Here is a 21,266-nt window from a genome sequence, read left to right as displayed (position 1 = left end):
TCCATCTTTATGTGATTGATCAGCTGGTTCAGCAGTTGTCCGTCTGGTCATCCATTAGAAAATTCTGCCCTGGCCGGTTGGCTCAGCGGTAGAGCGTCGGCCTAGCGTGCGGAGGACCCGGGTTCGATTCCCGGCCAGGGCACACAGGAGAAGCGCCCATTTGCTTCTCCACCCCTCCGCCGCGCTTTCCTCTCTGTCTCTCTCTTCCCCTCCCGCAGCCAAGGCTCCATTGGAGCAAAGATGGCCCGGGCGCTGGGGATGGCTCTGTGGCCTCTGCCTCAGGCGCTAGAGTGGCTCTGGTCGCAACATGGCGACGCCCAGGATGGGCAGAGCATCGCCCCCTGGTGGGCAGAGCGTCGCCCCTGGTGGGCGTGCCGGGTGGATCCCGGTCGGGCGCATGCGGGAGTCTGTCTGACTATCTCTCCCTGTTTCCAGCTTCAGAAAAATGAAAAGGAAAAAAAAAAAAAAAAAAAAAAAAAAAGAAAATTCCTCATCAGTTCTTTGCTTAGTGGTTTTAGTTGCTATTGATGATGCTTGCCTAGGTCCATTATTTCATTAGGGAAGAGGATGTGTTTAATTCAACCAAAAGTTGCTCCTGTCATTCAGAATAGTTTTACATTAATATTATTTATTAACTTCATTAACATGATGATAAATTTGTTTTGTCTTAATCTCCTTCAGTGGCTGTCAAGAGAAATAATGTTTAGGAAGAATGCCTTGTAAACTATAAAAATCTATATAGGTACTTATTAATTAGAGACCTTGTTAAAAATATAAAAAGGGAAATTTTTTTTCAATAAACTGATACATTTTTATCTCCATAGACTCTCAAAAGGATTTGGAAAGTGAACCATCAGTAAATTCTCAGGCAGAGGAGACCACTGTCACAGCAAGTACCACCGAAGCCACGCAGACCATAGGCCCTGCCTCTGGTCTCAGCAAAGACCACCAAGAAGTAGAAACAGTAGATTCAGGAAGTGCAGACATAGCTGACCAATCAGAAAGTCCAGATGAAACAAATTTTGGGAAACACCTGAAGAATAAAACAGAATGTGAGACCATTTTTATCTCCATTCAAAAGGATTTGGAAAGTGACCCATCAGTAAATTCTCAGGCAGAGGAGACCACTGTCACAGCAAGTACCTCCGAAGCCACGCAGACCCTAGGCCCTGCCTCTGGTCTCAGCAAAGACCACCAAAAAGTAGAAACGGTAGATTCAGGAAGTGCAGACACAGCTAACCCATTAGAAAGTCCAGATGAAACAAATTTTGGGAAACACCCGAAGGATAAGATGGAACGTGAGACCAACCAGAGTTTTCAGGATGGCGAACAAGGGCTCCAACTCTCTTCAGCCAGTCTGGGCGAGGAACCCTCACACCCGGAACCCGGCCCTGATCCCAGTGACCAGGCAGGAGGAGCAGGTGCACAGTTAGGGGGCAGCCCTGCGGATCTCCCTGAGGGGGCGAGCGACAGACCCAGAGCTTCACAGGAGCCACCTGCTGCAGAGCCTGTGGGGGCCCCGAGCCCTGGTTGTCCCGGTGAGGGGCTGAAGAGCCAGGGCGTGCTGAGGAAGCGGCGGGGGGAGCCAGGTGAGAGAGCCCTCCGCCCCCTGTCCTGTCCGCTTTGCTCTGTCACTGAGAACACAGCAGAGGTCAGAGTCTTTATCAGGGACACGGCTCTCCTTGGGCCTTACCCAAGGTCACAGAAAGAGATACAACCGAGCTGAGATTAGAATGAGGTTTCTTATCTCTTAAACTTGCTCATTCTATTACATTAAATAAACTGCATTTTTATACAGTGTTTTCATTAATTTACTGTTTGTATTTAATGCAGTGTGATGAAAAAAATAAAGGGGGTGTGACTTTTAAAAAATTCACCTCTGGCTTTTTATTTCTCACAGGCATATTTTCACTCACATTTTTTAAAATCTTTTCTTTTTTGGGAAACTGAATGCTACAGAAATCAAGAAATGGGAAATCTAAAAAACGAAGATCAAGGTACAGCGCCCATTAATGCAGTCATTTCAGTTTTCTAGGCATCTGAACAAATTAGTTCATTTCTCTTTCTGATTTCCCCCTGCTTGTATATTAAGGAGAACAAGCATCATGTCTTCCTTTATGAAGGTGATGGGGACAGTGTGCTAAGTCCTTACTGGAACTCAAGGGCCATGGGTTCCAGTTGTGACCCTCTCGCTTGGGTGGTGGTGCGCAGGCCTCTTAACTCCCAGTATTTCCTGTTTGCAGAATGAAGAAGCCAGACAAGATGACATCCAGCCGGTCTCTTGCAGCTCTCAGCTTCTGTGGTTGTGTGTGTGCATTTGTATTTGATAGCCCTCTGAAGAGTTCAGTCTGAAATGCCTGTTTGTCAGTGCAAAGTTATATAAAATACAAGCCACTCTGTTCATCAGGGACTTGACTGAGGGCTAGAAATTCAGGTTTCACTGTAGATCAATGACATCTCAAATGCACGTTTCATTCATGAATCATTAGCGCAGTCTGTAACTTCAGTGAAGGCAGGGAACTATGTCTCGCTCAGTCATTATGTCTCTGTGGCACCTGGCCCAGAGGAGCCACTTTATGAATATTTGTTCACTGAAGAAATGAATGGGAGTTAGATGGACCATTATGTACCATCAGAATTTCACCGGTATGCAGGTTCACTGAGTCAAGGAAGAAAATATTTGTTTTAAAACATAGTTCATTTGTGGGAAGCAACTTAATATAATGGAATGAGCTCATCTAGGAGATGAGAAACCTTATTCTAATCTCAGCTCAGCCACATCTCTTTATGTGGCCGTGGGCAAAGCCCGTACCGTCCTTCCACCTTGTGCCGCAATACATAAGATTGGGGGCTGGAGCGTAGTAATCATTATAGATCCTTTCAGTTCTTAAATTCTGTGATATATTTTTTAAACTTAGGCGTTTTTTCTTTTTGGTGTGATATGACTAAACAAACTATCCTTTGCAGGTGAAGATGATTCTTCTTTATGGTAATACAGAATGATTGAGTTATTTTTCCAGTAAGCATTCTCAGCTTTTACTGTTAGAGTGCTACAAAATACTGCCCTCTTTCTTACCCACACGTTTTAAGATTGGTACAGTGATTTCTGCTGGCTCTAAACTTAGTGTGTCTGTTACTGATATACCTGGGGGCCTGAGGAGCCATGTGGGACTTGAACACTGGAATTCGAGCATCACTGTCCTGTGATGTTGAGTCATGTGTTCAGCTGACATTTCTTAAATCACTTCGTAATTTTGTACATTTCTGGTTGAGTCACATACCTGGGTTTGGCTACAATATCTGGCTACTTGTTTCTTTGTCCTTGATGTACAGGCCAGTGAGGAATTGTGAATGTAGCAACAGTATCCTTAAATGATTTCGTAGCGTTACATTTTATTCTTCTAAGTAGAATAAAAATAATAGTGAACCTTCAGGAAAAGACAGGAGAAAAGCCTTGTATAAAACAAAATTTTACAAAGTTAGAAATCCTCTCAAATAAATCTTTGGTTTGGTAAGAGATGTACATCCTCTCATTAGTGTCCAGTCTAAAAAAGAATGTTCTTTTTTTTCCCCCAGAAGCTGAAAGTCATCAACAAGAAACACAAACATTGAAAGAAAACAAAGAGAATGCACCGGATACCAGAAGAAAGATCAATAAAATTGATTTTGTGAGATATGGTGAGAACAAAACTGGTACAGTTGATTCATATTCAGAATTCTCAAAGAAAATACCTAGAAAACCTGCAGATTTAAATAGTTTAACCATGTTTTTATAAAAATGTTTGAAAGCAGGTAACAGTAAAATAGAGCTTAAGGAGTTTTAGGGATTTTTCTTTAGAGGTGCTGGCTGATATTTTGTGATCCTTAATGAAATGGGAAATCCTATAGGAGGAAAGACATTTCATGATCAAGACACTAAAATAGCCTTTTCAGTCAGAGTGTGTTAACCTCGCAGGCAGAGTTTTTGCTCTTTGACCTTAAAAAAACAAACAAAAAACCAGCCTGTAACCTGTACTGTAGGTATTTGGAGAAGGTGGAATATCTGGATAGTTCATTTCTAAATCACATCTTTTTTTTTTTTTTTTTTTTTTTATTTATTTTTTAGTGAGGATGGGAGGCAGAGACAGACTCCTGCATGCACCCCAACTGGAATCCACCCAGAAAGCCCACTAGGGAGTGATGTTCTGCCCATCTGGGGCCCTTGCTCCATTGCAACCTGAGCCATTTTTTTAGCACCTGAGGTGGAGGCCATGGAGCCATCCTCAGCACCTGGGCCAACTCGCTCTAATCAAACCATGGCTTCAGGAGGGGAGGAGAAGAGAGACAGAGAAGCTAGAGGGGGAGGGTGGAGAAGCAGAAGGGCACTTCTCCTGTGTGCCCTGACCAGGAATCGAACCCGATACTTCCACACACCAGGCCAATGCTCTACCACTGAGCCAACCGGCCAGGGCCCCCTACATCACATCTTTCTATTATAATGTAACAACATGTTATAGCAACAAGCACATACACTTAGCTTTGCCCTTTTAACAAAGTAATTGCACCTTCATAAAATTCAATCTAAGAAGTCAGAGAAGAGGTATCTCTCTGGTAGATTTTTAAGAGCAAGAAGTAGAAGGGATTTTGGACAGACACTTACCACCACCAGTGAAGTCTGACAGCATCTCTGCCCCATGTCAGGTGACCACGGGCTGTTTCTGACTCACGTCTCTCATTTTGTCGTTATTCTTTCCCGTTCTCTGACAGGCTTCATCCTTGGCTTGCTGGTTGTGGCTGTTGCTAGTCTAGGCTGTGCTCATAAGTACTATTCCTCTTCAGCACAGAAAGTGTCCCCAAATCCAGCCTTGGAGGCCTTCTTGGCTCAGTTCAGCCAGTTGAAGGATGCATTTCCAGGGCAGAGTCCCTTTCTGTGGCAGAGGGGACGGAAGTTCCTCCAGAAGCACCTCAATGCTTCCAAGCCCACCGAGCCGGCCACCATCATATTCACGGCGGCTCGCCGGGGAAGGGAGACCCTGAAGTGCCTGAGCCTCCGCGTGGCGGATGCATACACCTCCTACCAGCAAGTCTCCGCCATTCAGATCGACGGGGCTGGCCGGGCCTTGCAAGACAGCGACACGGTCAAGCTGTTGGTGGACATGGCCCTGAGCTCCGGCTTTGAGAACGGCCAGAAGGCCGCCGTGGTGCACCGCTTCGAGTCGCTGCCCGCGGGCTCCACCTTGATCTTCTACAAGTACTGTGACCATGAGAACGCGGCCTTCAAAGACGTGGCCCTGGTCCTGACCGTGCTGTTGGAGGAGGAGACGCTGGAAGCCGGTGTCGGCCCACGGGAGACGGAGGAGAAAGTGAGAGATCTGCTCTGGGCCCGCTTCACCGACTCGGACACGCCCCGCTCCTTCAACCGCATGGACTCGGACAAGCTGAGCGGGCTGTGGAGCCGGATCTCGCACCTGGTGCTGCCCGTGCAGCCCGTGGGGGACATCGAGGAGCAGGGCTGCCGCCTGTGAGTGCCGCAGGCATCGTGGGGCCGTCAGGGTCGGTTTCAGGGCCGCCGCTTCTCTGCCGGGAGGGCGATGAATATGAGGAAAGCCCCCGAAAACCACAAGTGACCTTATTTTTGGAAGAAAAAACAACTTTTATTTTTTACTTTTTGTAAAATTTTTTTAATCTAAGCTTGATAAACCTAAAAGCTGACCCGACTTTATTTTTCCTTGCCTTTCAGTCAAATCAAGTTTGAAATAGAGGATGGTTTATAACTGAATATATATTTTTAAAATCTAAAAATGTATATAGCAGCAGAATTATTGCACAGAAACAATCCTCTCAGAGTAACAACAGAATGGCTTTTGTTTTCTTGAGACACAAAGTATTTGGACTAAAGCAATTACAATTATGAAACAATGATAATTAAAAAATTTTTTTCTATCCTATATTATATATTTAAAATACATTTTAATAGCCTTAGTATGGGATTACATTTTATACTGACTTGCACTTCTGAATATAGTAGTAGGAAAAAAGGAAGTTTGTATTCAAATACCTAAATACTATATATATAAGACACTGTCCTCTTTTTTTGTTTTGTTTTGTTAATGAGCTGAGGTAAAAGCAGTTTTACTGAGCTGATATGCCAAGGTTGCAGGTTCGATCCCCAGTCAGGGCATGTACAAGAATCAACCAATGAATGCATAGATAAGTGAACAAGTTGATGTTTCTCTATCTCTTTAAAAATCAATAAAAATAATGCACTGGCTCGTTGGCTCAGCAGTAGAGCATTGTCGGCCTGGTGTGTGGAAGTCCCAGGTTCGATTACCGGTCAGGGCACATAAGAGAAGCGCCCATCTGCTTCTCCACCCTTCCCCCTCTCCTTTCTCTGTATCTCTCTCTTCCCCTCCCGCAGCCAAGACTCCATTGCAGCAAAGTTGGCCCGGTTGTTGAGGACAGTTCCATGGCCTCTTCCTCAGGTGCTAGAATGGCTCTGATTGCAGCAGAGCAATGCACCAGATGGGCAGAACCTCAGCCCCTGTTGGTCATGCCGGGTGGATCCTGGTCGGGCACATGTGGGAGTCTGTCTGACTGTCTCCCCACTTCTAACTTCAGAAAAATACCCCCCCAAAATCAATAAAGTTAAAAAATTTAAAAAGCAGCTGTACTAAAAAAATTCCTAAAAATTGGGAACATTGGAAAAATTGTTTATAATCATTGGGAATAAAGACATTCTAATTGGCTGTATCTTTACCTCAGCTTTTTGGAATTATTTAGAGCAGTGATTTCACAGCATGTCTACCGCGTGCCCTCTGCCTTAATATTAGAGCAGTCCTGCTTTGACTGTTTCACTGGGATTTTTCATAAAATTTAATTGGAAGAGTTCTGCTGATACTAAAGTTTAAAAACCACTAAATGAGAAAACATCTTAGAAAACAGAAATGGGTAGAAAAAAATGAATATTAAAGTTCATGAATAGGAAGAGGACAAAATATAAATTTTATTGTATACACATGCTTTTTATGAAAGTTAAAGATCTATAGGTGAATGGCAGAATGCTTAAAGTAGTGTTTACTATTAATAGTATATTTCTGATGCTTTTGTTAATTTCTGTTAATTTCTGTCTCTGGAGTGGAATTTTATAATTGACTAGGATGAGAGTGTGAGTATCTTAAGAAGAAAAGATTTTAATAACCAATTGATTTTATGTAGGTACATTAGCATAACTTTACCATACTCTACTTGTTAAGTACCTCGTTTCTTTATCTGCTAGTTAGAAGTACCATTAGGTTATCAATTAGAGAAATGCAAGAGGTGTATACTTAGTGAGAGGAAGCAAAAATGGAAGTTTCTAAGAGGTTCTAGAGGTCAGTATTAATTGTTGGACCATGTTCTGTGTTTGTAAGAAAGATTGAGACAGTGGTTATGGAGACTAGTTGTGATTTGTGTTTACATCTCAGCTCGGAAAGCAGAACTCTGGTAAATGACTCTGACCTCCTGAAGGATCTGTCCCATTACATGGCAGTCCTAGAACTGTCGCCATGCTCCTGGACTACTTCAGCTACTCTTAGAGTCTATCAACTAGGTTGTGGCCTCTCTGCTGCTATGAGAGCAGAGAAGTTGCGTGATTCAAGTATGGAATGAGTTTCAGAAATAATAAGAAGGCCCTGCTGGTGGCTGAGGGGATAGAGTATCAGCCTGGCATGTAGATGTCCCAGGTTTTTTTAAAAAATTTTTTTTTAAGATTTTATTTATTCATTTTAGAGAGAGGAGACAGAGAGAGAGAGAGAAGGGAGGGAGGAGCAGAAAGCATCAACTCCCATATGTGCCTTGACCAGGGAAGCCTGGAGTTTCGAACCAGAGACCTCAGTGTTCCAGGTCGACGCTTTTATCCACTGCGCCACCGCAGGTCAGGCGACGTCCCAGGTTTGATTCCCAGTCGGCACACAGGAGACGTGACCATCTGCTTCTCCCCTCCTCCCTCTCCCCCTGCTCTCCCTCTTACCCTCCCACAGCCAGTGGCTTGATTGGTTTGAATGTGGCCCCAGTCACTGAGGATGGCTTTGTCAGAGCTCAACAGCCTCAGGTGCTAAAAATAGCTCAGTACTTGAGCCTTGGCCCTAGTTGGGGTTGCCACCCAGTCGAGTGCATGTGGGAGTCTGCCTCACTATTTCCCTTCCTCTCATAAAAAACAAAAAAAACAAACCAGTAAGAAGATACAGATATCTTTATTGATACCTAAAAAGTCATCATAGAGGAGGAAGAATCTATTTGGAAACATCAGTCATAGGAAAAACAAGGTTCTAACCAAGGTCTTATTTGTGCTCAGTTGAGGTATACCTAAAGGAACTATTTTCATTTGGGACTTTCTGAAGCAATCTTCCAACAGAGTTGAGGAGAGATCTACCCACGTAACATGTTAAAGCATAGTGAATGTAGTATCAATCCAGTGTACACTCAGGGAACTGAAGAAAAATCTTAATACCATATTCAACTTCTGTTCTGTACTTCTAGATCTCAGCTGCTAGCATTACGTTGCACAAACCGATGTGCCTTGTAGAACTTAGTTGGCCTGCGGACCTGCACACCTAGATCTGTAAAGGATCAGTGTGAAGTGTGTGTCTGATGTCGGAGACTCGGGTCACGGTTAAAACAAAGATTCTTGTTTTTCCCTCAGTCAAATATAGTTTTTCATCATTTTCTTTCGACATAATTTAGAAAAGGAAACTTCAAAAAGTAACTTTTTCTTTTTTTTTACTGTTTAGCCTTTGTTGAAAAACACTTTCTTCCATGTGTAAGTGCAATCAACCAGAACTATTGTCAGTTTTCTGTCTGCTGCTCAGAAATCACTTTGAAAAGCAGTAGGATTATTAGCTCTGGGTGTTCTCATAAAAAATATATCTATTTTTAAACAATTTATTATCTAATAGTCTCTTAGGTTAATGTGTACTCAACTATTTCTATTTTTTACATTTTTTAAGTCTCCAAACTTTCTTTTGTGTGTCTAATAGTTCATCTTCCATTACTATAATAGATGTTTTGCTTATTTGACTTAGAACAATGACATTTGTGGGCATGTGACACCATACATAATACCCAAACATCACCATTTGATTATTATCACAGAACAACTCTTATCACATCTATTAACATAAATTAGTTTTTGATTGATACCAGAGTTCTAGAAGCAACTGGTGAAATCAGAAATTGTCTCTAGACTTGAGATTTCTTTTTCCCTGTGGGATAAATTTTAGCTTTCCCTGTTGGTTTCTAAGGCTTGGCAGAGAAATTTCAGGGGATTTATATCATCACTAAAGATAGTAATGTTATTGTTTCTATTTTTTCAATCAATAAAATAATTTAAACATGTTTCATTGGAAAGCCTCCAAGCTCACAGCGAAGGCTCATATGCCAGTGGCCCTCCATACCCTAGCTGAGGGCCCTGTGTGACAATGCCAGCTGCTGCGGTGGCTTTGACCCTTTCATAGTGTTTGCGTGTCTGGTTTATACTTTCACCTGTTAAAGACAGGCAGCGTAAGGAGCACTGACATTAAAACAATGACAACTACAGCATGTGAAAGTGATAATTCAGCAACATGATCTTCACCAGGACCGTATTGATTGATCTCTGACCAAAATTTTTATGCAGCTTCTATAGGTTCTAGCACTTCAAAAACTAATATTAAATGGAAAATACAATGATCATATGATTAGGGTGATCATTCATCTAATGGGAATAAAATTTATATCCATGCATCTTATTTGTAAAGATGTACTTTCAAATAGCGACATGAGAACTATTTTACCATTTGAAAATAAAACAACAATTAGAAAAATAAACCAGTACTTCTTTGTAAAGTGCTCAACATAGCATTTTATAAAAACTGTTTTAAATCTGTTTTTCAAATTGAATATGTAGTTAAATATTGGTATTCATTTTAATACTTTGTTTAACAATCTGAGCATAATATATTTCATTTTAAAATTTGTTGAGATGTTATAGTGGTTTTGTTTTTTCAAAATTAAAGTACCTTGAACACTGTGTATCACTGTTGATATTTGTCTTTATATATATTTTGAATATTAGTGATTACAAATCCTTTCATAATCCAAGAAAATACAAACTGATTATTTTAAAACTTTTCTAAAGGTCTCTAGTAAATGATCAAATACTGAGCCTTAAGAGTCACATACTTGTGAATAATAATATATTTTCAAATTGATGTTACCAATTCTAGAGAGAACTATATTGATTTCCATGTAAAACAGTTTCTCCAGATAACTTTAAAATGTGCCTATTCCAACTTATTAACAGTTTGGTGTTAGGTTGTGGTCTAAATTTGCCTCACTGAGACTGAGATTGGGCTGTTGAAACTTATTTCTAACTAATAAAGTGCTCTACCCAAACGGTGGCCTTGCTTCTCTGTTTTTAAATTATATATATATATTATGAAAGAGCACTAGCCAAATGGCCTGAGAATGTAACCAGCACCCCTTAATCTGAAAATAATCTGTTAAGATAAATAATTTAGTCTTCAATGCTTTCCCTTCCAGTAATACATGTGATATCTATTTCAGTTTGTTCTGATGTCTTTAAAAATCCAGAGATTGGTTCCTGTCCTGGGAAATGATCTCCCACTTTTCCGCAATGGGGCTCATAAACTAACTCTGCCCTTGGCTAAGAGCACTTACCTGAATTAAAAAGAACATTTTGGACTTGGGAAGCCGCAGACTGAGTAACGTCGCGGTAGGGTCGAGTTGGCAAGCTGTCAGGCCCCAGCAATCGCGGCCTTCCTTCCCCTGGGCCCAAACTGGGCCTCAACGTCATCGTCATCGACACAGAGCTCCAGGCAGCTGCTCCCAGATCCTCCGATTACACATGTGCAAATCTATTTGCCACCCCTGTCAGAGAGAGAGGCATCACACTGACTTTCAAACAACTGCATTTTGCTTTTTTTTCCTACTGAACAAGAATGAATGGCCCTGCCAGCACCTGTGTCAACGTTCTTGGCATTCCCCTTCATTCCCCGCTGTGACTGCATCTGTCCCTCATGGGTGTTGAAGAATGTGCCTTATAGTAATGCGTTGTCTGGGTTTACCAAAAATAAATCTCCTTAATTCTTCTCAGTTGACTGATTCTTGATTATATTTCCCAAAAATGTATAGAGATGGGCAGGTGGTCATCAATGGTGGGAAAGAAAACGGCCCTCCCTTGGCAAATTCAAGAGCCAAAGGACGCTGTGTGGGTCAGGTGGCTTGGTGGCCGTAAGTGAAGTCACATGTGCAGATTCTGGGTATAAAACCTACTGTTCTCATTGAGCCTTCTTCTGGTGCTGGTCCTACTTAACGAGGCCTTTGGGGTTGGAGAGAATGGGGTTGTAAGTAGAGCCTTGGGGATTGCTCCTACTCTGGGGTGTGCAGATAGGAAATGTGTTCTTAAGCGTGGACATTGTTCAGTTGTGGGGTGAAAATGGGAGGGTCCAGACAGTGTTAATTTCTGCCTCAGAATGTTGCCAAATGAGACTCAGCAGCAGAAGCCCCCAAGCACCCATCTCAGCCCCTTCTCCTGGCTTTCTGCCTCCTATATGCTATCCTCAGCTAAAAACAACCACCTACTGACATAGTTCATAGAACAGTTTTCTACCACATCTGAATGCAGTGTTGAAAGTCTGATTTGTTTCTTGCAGATTAGATAAATGGGAATTCTTGGGAGTCTGCATGTCTAAAAAGAACGAGCTTTCGGTGAGACAGGCTCACATCCGAGGGATAAGATGAACGTGAGGAAGAGGAACCAAGATTTTCCCGATGCTCACGGCCAGCAGCCACCTCGTTTGCAGCAGCAGCTGCTTCCTTTGCAGGCCAGCTGGCGGCAAACCGCAGGGCCCTGTGCTGGGGCTGGGCAGGGCAGTAGTGAGCCACCCTCCACAGACAGCCTGTCTACCCACGAGGATGGGGGACTCTCCAAACACCAGGGACCCAACCCAGAACTCCACGGACAGGTGGGAAGAGGATGCTCTGGTTATCCAGAAAGGGGAGTGGTCACTTCTAGGAGGTGGCCAAGGAACAAATCAGTGTGTTGGTCAAATAAGTTTGTAAATATGATATATAGGTTTGCTCGCTTATAGTTTGCATTGGGTGTGGGGGACAGGCTGTAAGCAGGCAGGGTCATTATAGCCTAAGGCTTAATTTTAAGATTAAGCCTTTCCCACCCTAAGTGACTTTGTATCAGAGACTTCCATGTTTGTATATTGGGTTAAAGGTTTTGATTTCTATACTATAAAATGGGGCAGACCGGGAGCTTGCTCTCTCTTGGTTCCTGAGATTAGCATTAGAGAGGAGAGCCCGTGGAGGAGAGGAGAAGCAGCCAAGATGGTGGAGAGCTGAAGTAGAAGCCAGTTTGTGCAGAGAGAAGGGGATGGGGAACAGAGGTGAATAAGGCTGGTGAGGTACAAACCTTTGATTCTAGGAAACTCAGGTAAGTCAGTGGCTTTGGGAGCCCTGAATGGAAAGGGAAGTGTTTTCCCATTGTGTGTATTTCTTGCCTGCTGGGTGCAAGCTAGGATTAAAAGGTAATGGCCCAGCAGTTCTAGGCTCTGTTGTTTCATTACCGTCTGTCCGAATCAAGTGTAAACCTGCACAGGCCAGGCGGCTGTCCTTTTGGCCGTGGCTACTGAGGCCCTACACAGTGAATCAGGGAGCAGGTTTCAAGAGCATGCTAAATTTGGGTTGGTGAAGATTGGTGTGGGGGAGTCAGAGTTGTAATTGAAAAGTCATCCCAGGTGGGATGAATAGGATCAGGAAAATTCCTATTTTTTTAAAAACTTTATTCCTTTTTTGACAGGGAGGAGGCATGGGCCCACTCTGGATATCTGATACACGTGCATTTACACTGTGGGTTCACAGACCTGGGCGCATTCCAACATCAGTTTGGTTGAAGTCCTTGTGCAGACTCTGGGGTGCAGCTGGCTGGCTCTCCTTCTGCTCCCTCCCTCTTCCCTCTCTGTGGCCAGTGCTCCCCCACTGTGGCAGGCTGGGGATGGTGAGGGGACGGTGGCTGCTCAGTGGAGCAGGCCCAGTGCAGGGAAGTCTGCCACTGAGACGGCTCCCGGGCTGCCCTAGAGGATGGCTTCTGCCTGGGGAAGCTTGAGTGTCTGCCCAAGCTTCGGCCATCCATCCTGTTGACTGGCACGGCCAGGACCTGACCATGCTGACAGCCAGGGAAGTAGGACCCCTGGCTCCATGCTGCCCACCCCCACTCTCACCCCCACTGGGAGCAGGCCCAGAGAGCCTGGTACCTCCCAGTTGGTTCATTCTATTGTCCAAATCCTCTCCCTTTTGTTTTCAAATACGTGCCTTCCCAGGCCTCCCTCTCCCTCCCCCTCAGGACAGGCTGCAAGGCTACATTCCAACCCTGTTATCTGTGGAGTTTGCCTGACGCCAGTCTTGGCTTGAGAAATTTCGTCAGGGGAGAAGGGGAGAGGTCCCAGCTCCCAGCCTCCCTGCACATGAGCCCCTCCTGCCGGCTCACGGCACACTGGCAGGGTGAGTCTCCCTCAAAATGTTGTTTTTATACAAAATTAAAACATAGCTGTTAAAAATAATCCAAGCATAAATGGTTACAGAGTTTGTTTGGAGTGATGGAAAAGCTTTGGAAACAGCTAGTGGTGATGGTTATACAACATTGTGACTGAAACTAATGTCAACTCAAAATGGTTAAAATTGTAAATTTTATGTTATATATATATATATATGTTGGGGGGGAGATGAGAAGCATCAACTCGTAGTTGCGGCACCTTAGTTGTTCATTGATTTCTTTCTCATACATGCCTTGACGGGTGGGGGAGGGCTCCAGCTGAGCCAGTGACCCCTTGCTCAGGCCACTGACCTTGGGCTCAAGTCAGCGATCTTGGGCTCAAGCCAGAGAGAATGGGCTTCAAGCCAGTGACCTTTGGGCTCAAGTCAGTAACCTTGGGATCCAGTCAATGATACTGCGCTCAAGCCAGAGACCCCGCACTCAAGCTGGCAAGCCCATGCTCAAGTTGGCGATCTTGGGGTTTCAAACCAGGGCCCTCAGTGTCCTGGGCCGACACTTAATCCACTGCCACCATGGGTCATGCATATGTTATGTATTTTTTAGCACAACAACAAAAAATTGTTTTTTTACATTTATATAATATGAACCCATGTTGGCTGACACTGTCTTTCCCTCTAGTCTTCTGCCTTGTGGGGAAGAAAACTGCTCACATGTGTATCCCAGAAGACCCTTCACCTGTGGAGAATCCCCTGAGAGCCCCATAGCAGCTGTGTCCAGGCCTCAGAGCTGGAAGGATTCAAATGTGGCCGCACTCAAGGGCTTGTGACATGCCCGGGCAGCCGCTCTCAGACAAACCGGCGTCTCTTCGAGTTAAGGATCAGAGCCCAGGCCTCCGCAGGCATCCCCCAAGGGCCTGCTCACAGCCGGGCATGTGTACCTCATATGACCTCTGGAATGCGCTCTGTACCCTCAGGTGCAGGTTTGGTATAACTTGACTCAGAAAAATATCTCTTTGAAATGTAGAGTCGTAGACAACAAAATAACATAACCAGGCATACACTGATACGCTTGGTTTCTGCCCCCAGCTTATCGACCACCCGCCTCTTCCTCAGAGGAAACCATTTTCCCCTGTGTTTTATGTATCCGTCCAATGCCTCTCTCAGGCACATTTTATATTACCACTTTCTACCCTTAATTAAGATGATCGATCCTTAATTATTTTCTTTTGGTTTCCTCCTTATTCACTGTCACCAGCTCGTGACTCAGATAGGGTCCTAGGGCATGGGAGGGTGGAGGGAGGCAAGGAAGGGGAGGGCGAGGGGCTTGTGAGACCCTCAGCACGCAGGGGCCTGGGGTTTGGAGTCGCCCAGTCACTCTGATCCCTTTGGTCAGGATCCTAATGTTGGGGAAAAAGAATTCAGAGGATGCTGTCAGGAGGGTCAGGCCTGTGTTTTAATTTTATATTTAATTAGACCCAGAACACACATCCTCTCAAGGGAGTGGTCCTTTGTTAGGATGCGATTCCCAATGGATAGGAAGTCTCTGGCCCAAGGCGGAACTCAGCCCAGGAGGGTACCCTGGTGTCAGGATGGTTCAGAGCGGAGCCAGGACGTGGCTTTACCTGCAGGTTAGCGCTGGAGCCTCGCATTCCTCCTGGTGGTCAGGTGTCTGTGTCAGGGCCCATGAGCCTTGTCGCTTCTCTGCAGACCTGGAGGGAAGATCTCTCAGATGCCCGGTGTGGCCAGCCACCAAACCTCTGAACATTGCTTCCTTTGATGACCCAAACTGGACTGTCCCCCAGGTAGAGCAGGCCTGGAGGCCAGTGAGTCAGGGGTAGAGGGCTGCACCCCCTGCCCTCTAAGTCCCAGCTGTGGCTGGGGCTCCTTGCTGGTGGTGGTGGTGGTGGTGTGTGTGTGTGTGTAGAACAGGGACAGGTGCCAGGGTGATCAATGACAGGATAGATGGGAAGCACGGGAACCAAGTGTTTCCCCTGCGGCCTGGACAAATCCTCCCCGAGGACTAGCCGCCTCGAAAAAGGCCTTCCCAGGGGAGAGCTCACCTGTGACTGTGAGGGGTCTTCTGCACAGAGGGGTGCGGACGGTGTAGGCCAGCTGCCCACTGCCCGCAGTCAGTCAGGGCTCTCGGTGGCCCTGAGCTGGGCAGACAGCGTCCCTCTCTCACACATACTCCCAGGCACACATGGACTCACATGCCCCTCCCCCTCCCCGAGTCCCCCCACAAACAAACTCGTTTCTGGCTCCCTGGCCTGCACCCCACACTGCTCCTGCTCTTGCAGTCTCTGCTGGGGGCAGAGCTGAGGATCTGGTCCCCCTCTTCTCTTCCCTTCCTCCCCAACATGCAAGGGCTGGTCATGTGACACTCTGGGGCTCCTCAGACTCCGTGAGTGAACCCAGAGCTACAGGTGGGGACACCACGGGCCTGGGCACTGAGGGTGGGGCTGACGCCTCGGTTGCCCCGGGTGAGGGGCCCAGTCATTGGTAGGGCCACTCGACCCCAGGGGACAGCAGCTACATTTCAAGTCCCCTTTCCCACAAACAATAGAGCTCCCTGGATGTGAGCGAGGACCGAGGCAGTGGTGGCTGGGCAAGGGCAGGCGCCCTGGGCAGGGGACCCAGTGTGGAGGCGGGAGGGGAGAGGAAGGTGGTAGGGGACTTTGGGGTTGAACGTGGACATTCTGCGAGATGGAAAGGAGTACCCACGGTTAAATCCATGCCCGGCTGCCCTCCCCGGGCGAAGAACGGAGGACCCTGTGGGATTTCTATTTCAAACTCCTCATTTATTGACATTCACTTGGCCATGACTCCAAGTGACCAGAGATGCCGGAGAGAAATCTGCAGCAGGAGCAGTGAGGCGACGATTGAGACTGGGGGGCGGGGAGGACGGAGTGTTCCCAGCCTCTCTTCCCACTTAGGGTGCAGTTTGGGAGATGTCCAGGTAGTGTCCCACGGCTAAAAGTGCAGTGCAGCGGAGTGGGCGGAGCTTCCTCGTGCAGCGTGAGGCCCCCGTGGCCATGGGGCCGGGAGGTGGGCAGTCCCCAGCCTGTGCCCTGAGCGGCGCCGGGGCTGTGTGCCGGACAGCCGCACCCGCCATCCCTCCAGCGCCTCCGACAGGTCTGCATGTGTGGGTGGGCAGGACTGAGGCTGGGAGAGCTAAGGAGACAGGGCTGCACAAGGTGTCTCTCATGTAGGGACCCCAACAGATCAGAGGTAAGAAGCGGGTGACAGTTGACCAGGTTGTCCTGACTTCTGCAAAGGCAAGAGGTACAATGACACTATTACCTGGGGGTGGGGGCGGGGGACACAGCCCTTGCTGGGGTTGGTGGCTATGGGATTCCAGGGCAGCAAGGCACTGGGCTGGTCATCCGGAAGCGAGGGCTGCCAGGCCCAGCAACTCCTGTCCAGGGGGTGCACTTGGCCCCATCTGGGCTGGTGGTGGCATGGGCTATATTAAAGCTGCTGTCCTATGCTGGTCCCTCTGGACGTGGAGACAGGTCTCACTGTACCCTCCTAGAGCTGCCTCCTGGTATAAGAGAAGTGTTACTAGTTGAGGTCCCTCATAGGAGGCTCAGATGAACATGTGCTTTTCATGGACAATTAACACTGTTATGTCTGCTAATCCTCTGTTTGGCAGTGGTCTCTCGTCCCTCAGCACGCAGCCCTGAGCACAGGGGTCGGCTGCCTCAGCCAGGACTGGGCACAGGAGCGCGGCTTTGCTGGCAGAGCTTGTCAGCAAGCCCCGGCTCCAGGAAGCGCTCTGGAGCCCAAGAGTCCATCTGGGCAAGTCGCTGTTCCCTAGAGAAAATAGGGTCTCAGAGAAGACAAGTGACTGGTCCTAGCACTAATGAGTGACCAGAGAGTGACCAGACCAAAGCCTCTGACTCTCAACCTAGTGTGCCTTAATTACAGAGCGAGATGCAAGGTGCCACACGTTGGAACAGAATGGATTGACACAAATGCAGGATCAGTATTTCAGCAGAGGGGCCAGCCCCGCCTCCCTCCCCGCCCCTCCCGCAGCATTCGGTGACTCAGGTGGGGATGGGGGTAAGCTCTGCCCTTAAGAGGAGGTGCAGCCATGCCCTTACTGCAGAGGTGGCTGAAAACTCATCAGATGCATTCACTCAAATGGCGAAAGGCCACACAGCTGAGTTTCAGGTGGGAAGTGGGAGCCGGACTTGGGTCTGGGCTAGATGGCAATGAACAGGCACTCACTGGAGCCTGGGAGGAGGGAAGTGGAGGGAGGGCAGTAAGCAGAATCCAGCTGCTAAGTCAGGACCCTGCAGTCCTCAGGGTTGAGGGTCGCTGTCCCTGGTGCAATCAGTGGTCTGGCTCCACTGTGTCATGGTGTGCTAGAGTAGGCTTACACCGACTAGGATGCACTAGAAGGGCTTACACGGCAGCATTGTCCCATAGGAGACTCCTCAGCCTGTTCCTGTACCACATCTATTGCTGGGGGGATAGGTCACCTTAATCACCTTTTGCTCGTGCCGTCTGAGGGTCAGACTTTCCTTTCTAGTTGCTACATCGGAGACCCTCCAACTCTGCAGCTCCTGAAGGCAGCAAAGCCTGTGTGCCAGTGCTGACAGATGTGCATGTGCACAGCTGAGAACGCACACACTCTTGCAGGACTACATCCGTGCACACTGCTCAGTGTGGGGGACCATGGCCCTAGAGACCATCAGCAGGACTCCACTCGCTAAGTGACTTGCACTATAGTAGCAAAACTTGAAAAAGGTTCTCAGCTAGGCAGCTGGTTCCCAAAGCAAAGAAAGGATCTAAGGTTTTAGGCTTTCCTAAAATCACACAAGCAGCATCTGCCTTCTGTGTACCCAGTACCTCTTGCTAAGTGACCACAGGCCTAGTACTAGTGGCAGCCCCCCTTGGTTCACAGCTTGGCCTCTCCTGGGCACCTCCAAGCCCAGCACAAGTAGCAGTCACCTGCAGATCGTTCTATAGCTCACGCCAGGTGGCCCCACGCAGGGCACAGGCAGTGGTTGACCTTGCACCCCCCAGGGGGCCCCAGAGCCAGTGCACCCAGTGGACAGCTTCAGACCATGCTGGAGTACAGCCCTGCCATCTCCATGAGCAACACACTCCAGGGGCAGACGCGGTGAGCACCAGAGCCCCCCTGTAGCAAGTCCTGCTCTGCAGCGTCGACTCCTGGACAGCATCTCCTCAGCTACAGTCACAGCTGCCTGGCCTGTGATGCCAACAGCAATCAAGGCTCAACTACAGCAGACAGCCCACACAAGGGTGCACCTGGAGCACCCAGCTCAGGCGACTGGGGAGGCTGTGCCACTGGGCCCCACAGGACACCTACTACACAAGGCCATTCTACCAAGTCTGGGAGACACAGCAGGTCTACCTAATACATAGAAACAAACACAGGGAAGCAGCTAAAATGTGGAGACAAAGAAACAGGTCCTAAATGAACAAACAGGAGAAACCACCAGAAAAAGAACTAAAGGAAATGGAGGCAAGCAAGCTACTAGATACAGAGTTTTTTTAAAAAATGGTTATAAAGATGCTCAAGGAACTTAGAACTTTAAAAGCATGAAAAAGGACATAGAAATCATAAAAAAAAGAGCCAGTCAGAAATGATAGCTACACTGATGGAAACGAAGAATAATTTATAGGGAATCAATAGTAGAGTGGATGAAGCCAAGAATCAGATCAGTGATTCGGAATACAAGGAAGCAAAAAACACCCAATTAGATAGTAAAAAGAAAAAAAATCCCCCCAAATGAAGATAGTGTAAGGAGCCTCTGGGACAGCATCAAGCATACCAACATTTGCAACATGGGGGGGGCCCGGAAGGAGAAGAGAATAGAGCAAGAAATTGAAAACCTATATGGAAAAAATAATGACAGAAAGCTTCCCTAACCTGGTAAAGGAAACAGACATACAAGTCCAAGAAATGCAGGGAATCCCAAACAAGAGGAACCCAAAGAGACCCACACCAAGACGCATCACAATTAAAATGCAAAAGGTTAAAGGCAAAGAGAATCTTAAAAGCAACAAGAGAAATGCAGTTACCTACAAGAGAGCTCCCATAAGACTGTCAGCAGATTTCCCAATGGAAACTTTACAGGCCAGAGGGAGTGGAAAGAAATAGTCAAAGTGATGAAAAGCGAGGAGCTACAACCAAGATTACTCTACCCAACAAGGCTATCATTTAAAATCAAAGACACATTAAGAGCTTCCCAGGCAAGTAAAAGCTAAAGGAATTTATCAAATCCAAACCAATATTACATGAAATGTTAAAGAGTTTTCTTGAAGAAGAAGAAGAAAAAACGATAAGAAGTATGAACAATAAAGCGGCAATGAATACATATCCAAACAATGATTAAATCCAAAAATCAAAATAAATGAACACGCAGAACAGAAACAGACGCGTAGATACAGAGAACATCTTCATGGCTGCCAGGTGGGAGGTGGGTTGGGGGACGGGTGAAAAGGTAAAGAGATGAAGAAGTACAAATTGGGTCCTGGCCAGTTAGCTCAGTTAGTTAGAGCATTGTCTCAATACGCAAAGGTTGAGGGTTCGATCCCAGGTCAGGACACACACATAGGAACAGATCTACATTTCCGTGTCTCTGTCTCCCTTCCTTTCTCTAAATCAATAAACTTTAAAAAAGTACAAATCGGCTGTTACAGAACAGTCATGGAGATAAAAAGTACAACATAGGGAATAGAAAATAGAAAACAAGAAACAACTAGATTGTGAACTGACTTTTGGATTCATTTTAGCAAGCAAGTCCAGAAGTGGCCCCTTTAACACCCCCTTCTGCCTTCTCAAATTCTGCGGTATCTTAGTTGCTCCCTGGCCCCCAGCCCTGCGCTCCCTTCCTTCTTTCACCTCTAGGCCTTTGCATAGCTTCCCTCTTCTCACAATCCGGCAAAGCAGCGGGTGGGGAGCGAGGGGAGTGAAAGGGGCCCCGGGTGCGGAAGCTGGCCAGAGGAATGTTCCAGCAGAGAAGCTGGCAGAGCTGCCAGCTCCACCTGTGGCACCCACCTCTGGGCCAGGGGGCCAGGCCTGCCCTGGTTCTCAATGCGCTCAGTGGCTTTAATCCTGGTGAACCTTCCACTGTGGGGCGGGAAGAGACAAGGAAACGGAGACGGTCCTCGTGGGGTGCTGGAGGGGTCAGCTGCCGGCCCAGCGCTCCTGCAGGGCAGCAGTGTCAGTGTGCACGGGGTCGGGGGTGAGAGGGGTTACACGTCTGTACTAATAGCCCTTGGATTGGTGAAGGCCTCGTGCGCTGAGCCGGGCCATGTCACCGGGTAACTCTGGGGTGCTGCCATTTGGAGGGACGGGGGTCCCCCCTCCTTGTAGTACGTGGGAGCGAAGGAGAGCCTCTCTCCTCCACCCCCATTGGGCACCATGTCAGCCGTCCGTATGTAGAAGGGAGAGCTGTAGGGAGAGCAGGTGGCGCAGTGGCGGGCGGCTGCCCCGCACGGCGCGCTGCAGGGCTCGCTGCTGAGAGGCGCCAGGCCGCCTCTGCCATCCCGGGCTTGGGAGCTGCAGGCATTGCAGGGGGGGCGCCCGGGGGGCGTGGGCAGGCCGCGCTCCTCCTCCTCCTCATCTGCCTCCTCCTCTTCGCTCTTCTTGCAGCAGTAATACTGAGGGGAGAGTGCGCAGGGCCCCCTTTGAGTGACGCGGGCACCCACATGCCGGCTCTGGCTCATCCAAATCGACCCCAGAGGCCAAGCTCCACAGGTACAGATAGATTCCC

At 47.3% G+C, this 21,266-nt stretch overlaps 2 protein-coding genes across 7 annotated transcripts in view; one reads left to right on the top strand and one right to left on the bottom strand.

The window, feature by feature from the left end:
• LOC136390742 (torsin-1A-interacting protein 2-like) overlaps positions 1-11,105 on the top strand; it is a 32,284-nt gene extending 21,179 nt beyond the window's left edge. For all 3 annotated transcript variants that reach the window (XM_066361647.1, XM_066361645.1, XM_066361646.1), the window contains 4 exons: positions 825-1,589; positions 3,577-3,678; positions 4,747-7,700; positions 7,909-11,105. In XM_066361647.1, the coding sequence (XP_066217744.1) occupies positions 825-1,589; positions 3,577-3,678; positions 4,747-5,504 (1,625 nt within the window). In that variant the 3' untranslated portion in view covers positions 5,505-7,700; positions 7,909-11,105. The remainder of the gene's footprint in view (positions 1-824; positions 1,590-3,576; positions 3,679-4,746; positions 7,701-7,908) is intronic.
• Positions 11,106-16,317: 5,212 nt separating this feature from the next.
• FAM163B (family with sequence similarity 163 member B) overlaps positions 16,318-21,266 on the bottom strand; it is a 50,876-nt gene continuing 45,927 nt past the window's right edge. For 3 of the 4 annotated variants that reach the window (XM_066361644.1, XM_066361643.1, XM_066361642.1), the window contains exon 5: positions 16,318-21,153. In XM_066361644.1, the coding sequence (XP_066217741.1) occupies positions 20,746-21,153 (408 nt within the window). In that variant the 3' untranslated portion in view covers positions 16,318-20,745. The remainder of the gene's footprint in view (positions 21,154-21,266) is intronic. The other variant, XR_010748756.1, reaches the window with a different exon arrangement.

The sequence above is a fragment of the Saccopteryx leptura genome, chromosome 2, assembly GCF_036850995.1.
Source record: "Saccopteryx leptura isolate mSacLep1 chromosome 2, mSacLep1_pri_phased_curated, whole genome shotgun sequence".
NCBI lineage: Eukaryota > Metazoa > Chordata > Mammalia > Chiroptera > Emballonuridae > Saccopteryx > Saccopteryx leptura.
Note: the sequence above shows the minus strand (reverse complement) of the source record. Positions and strands in the feature narration are given on the sequence as shown.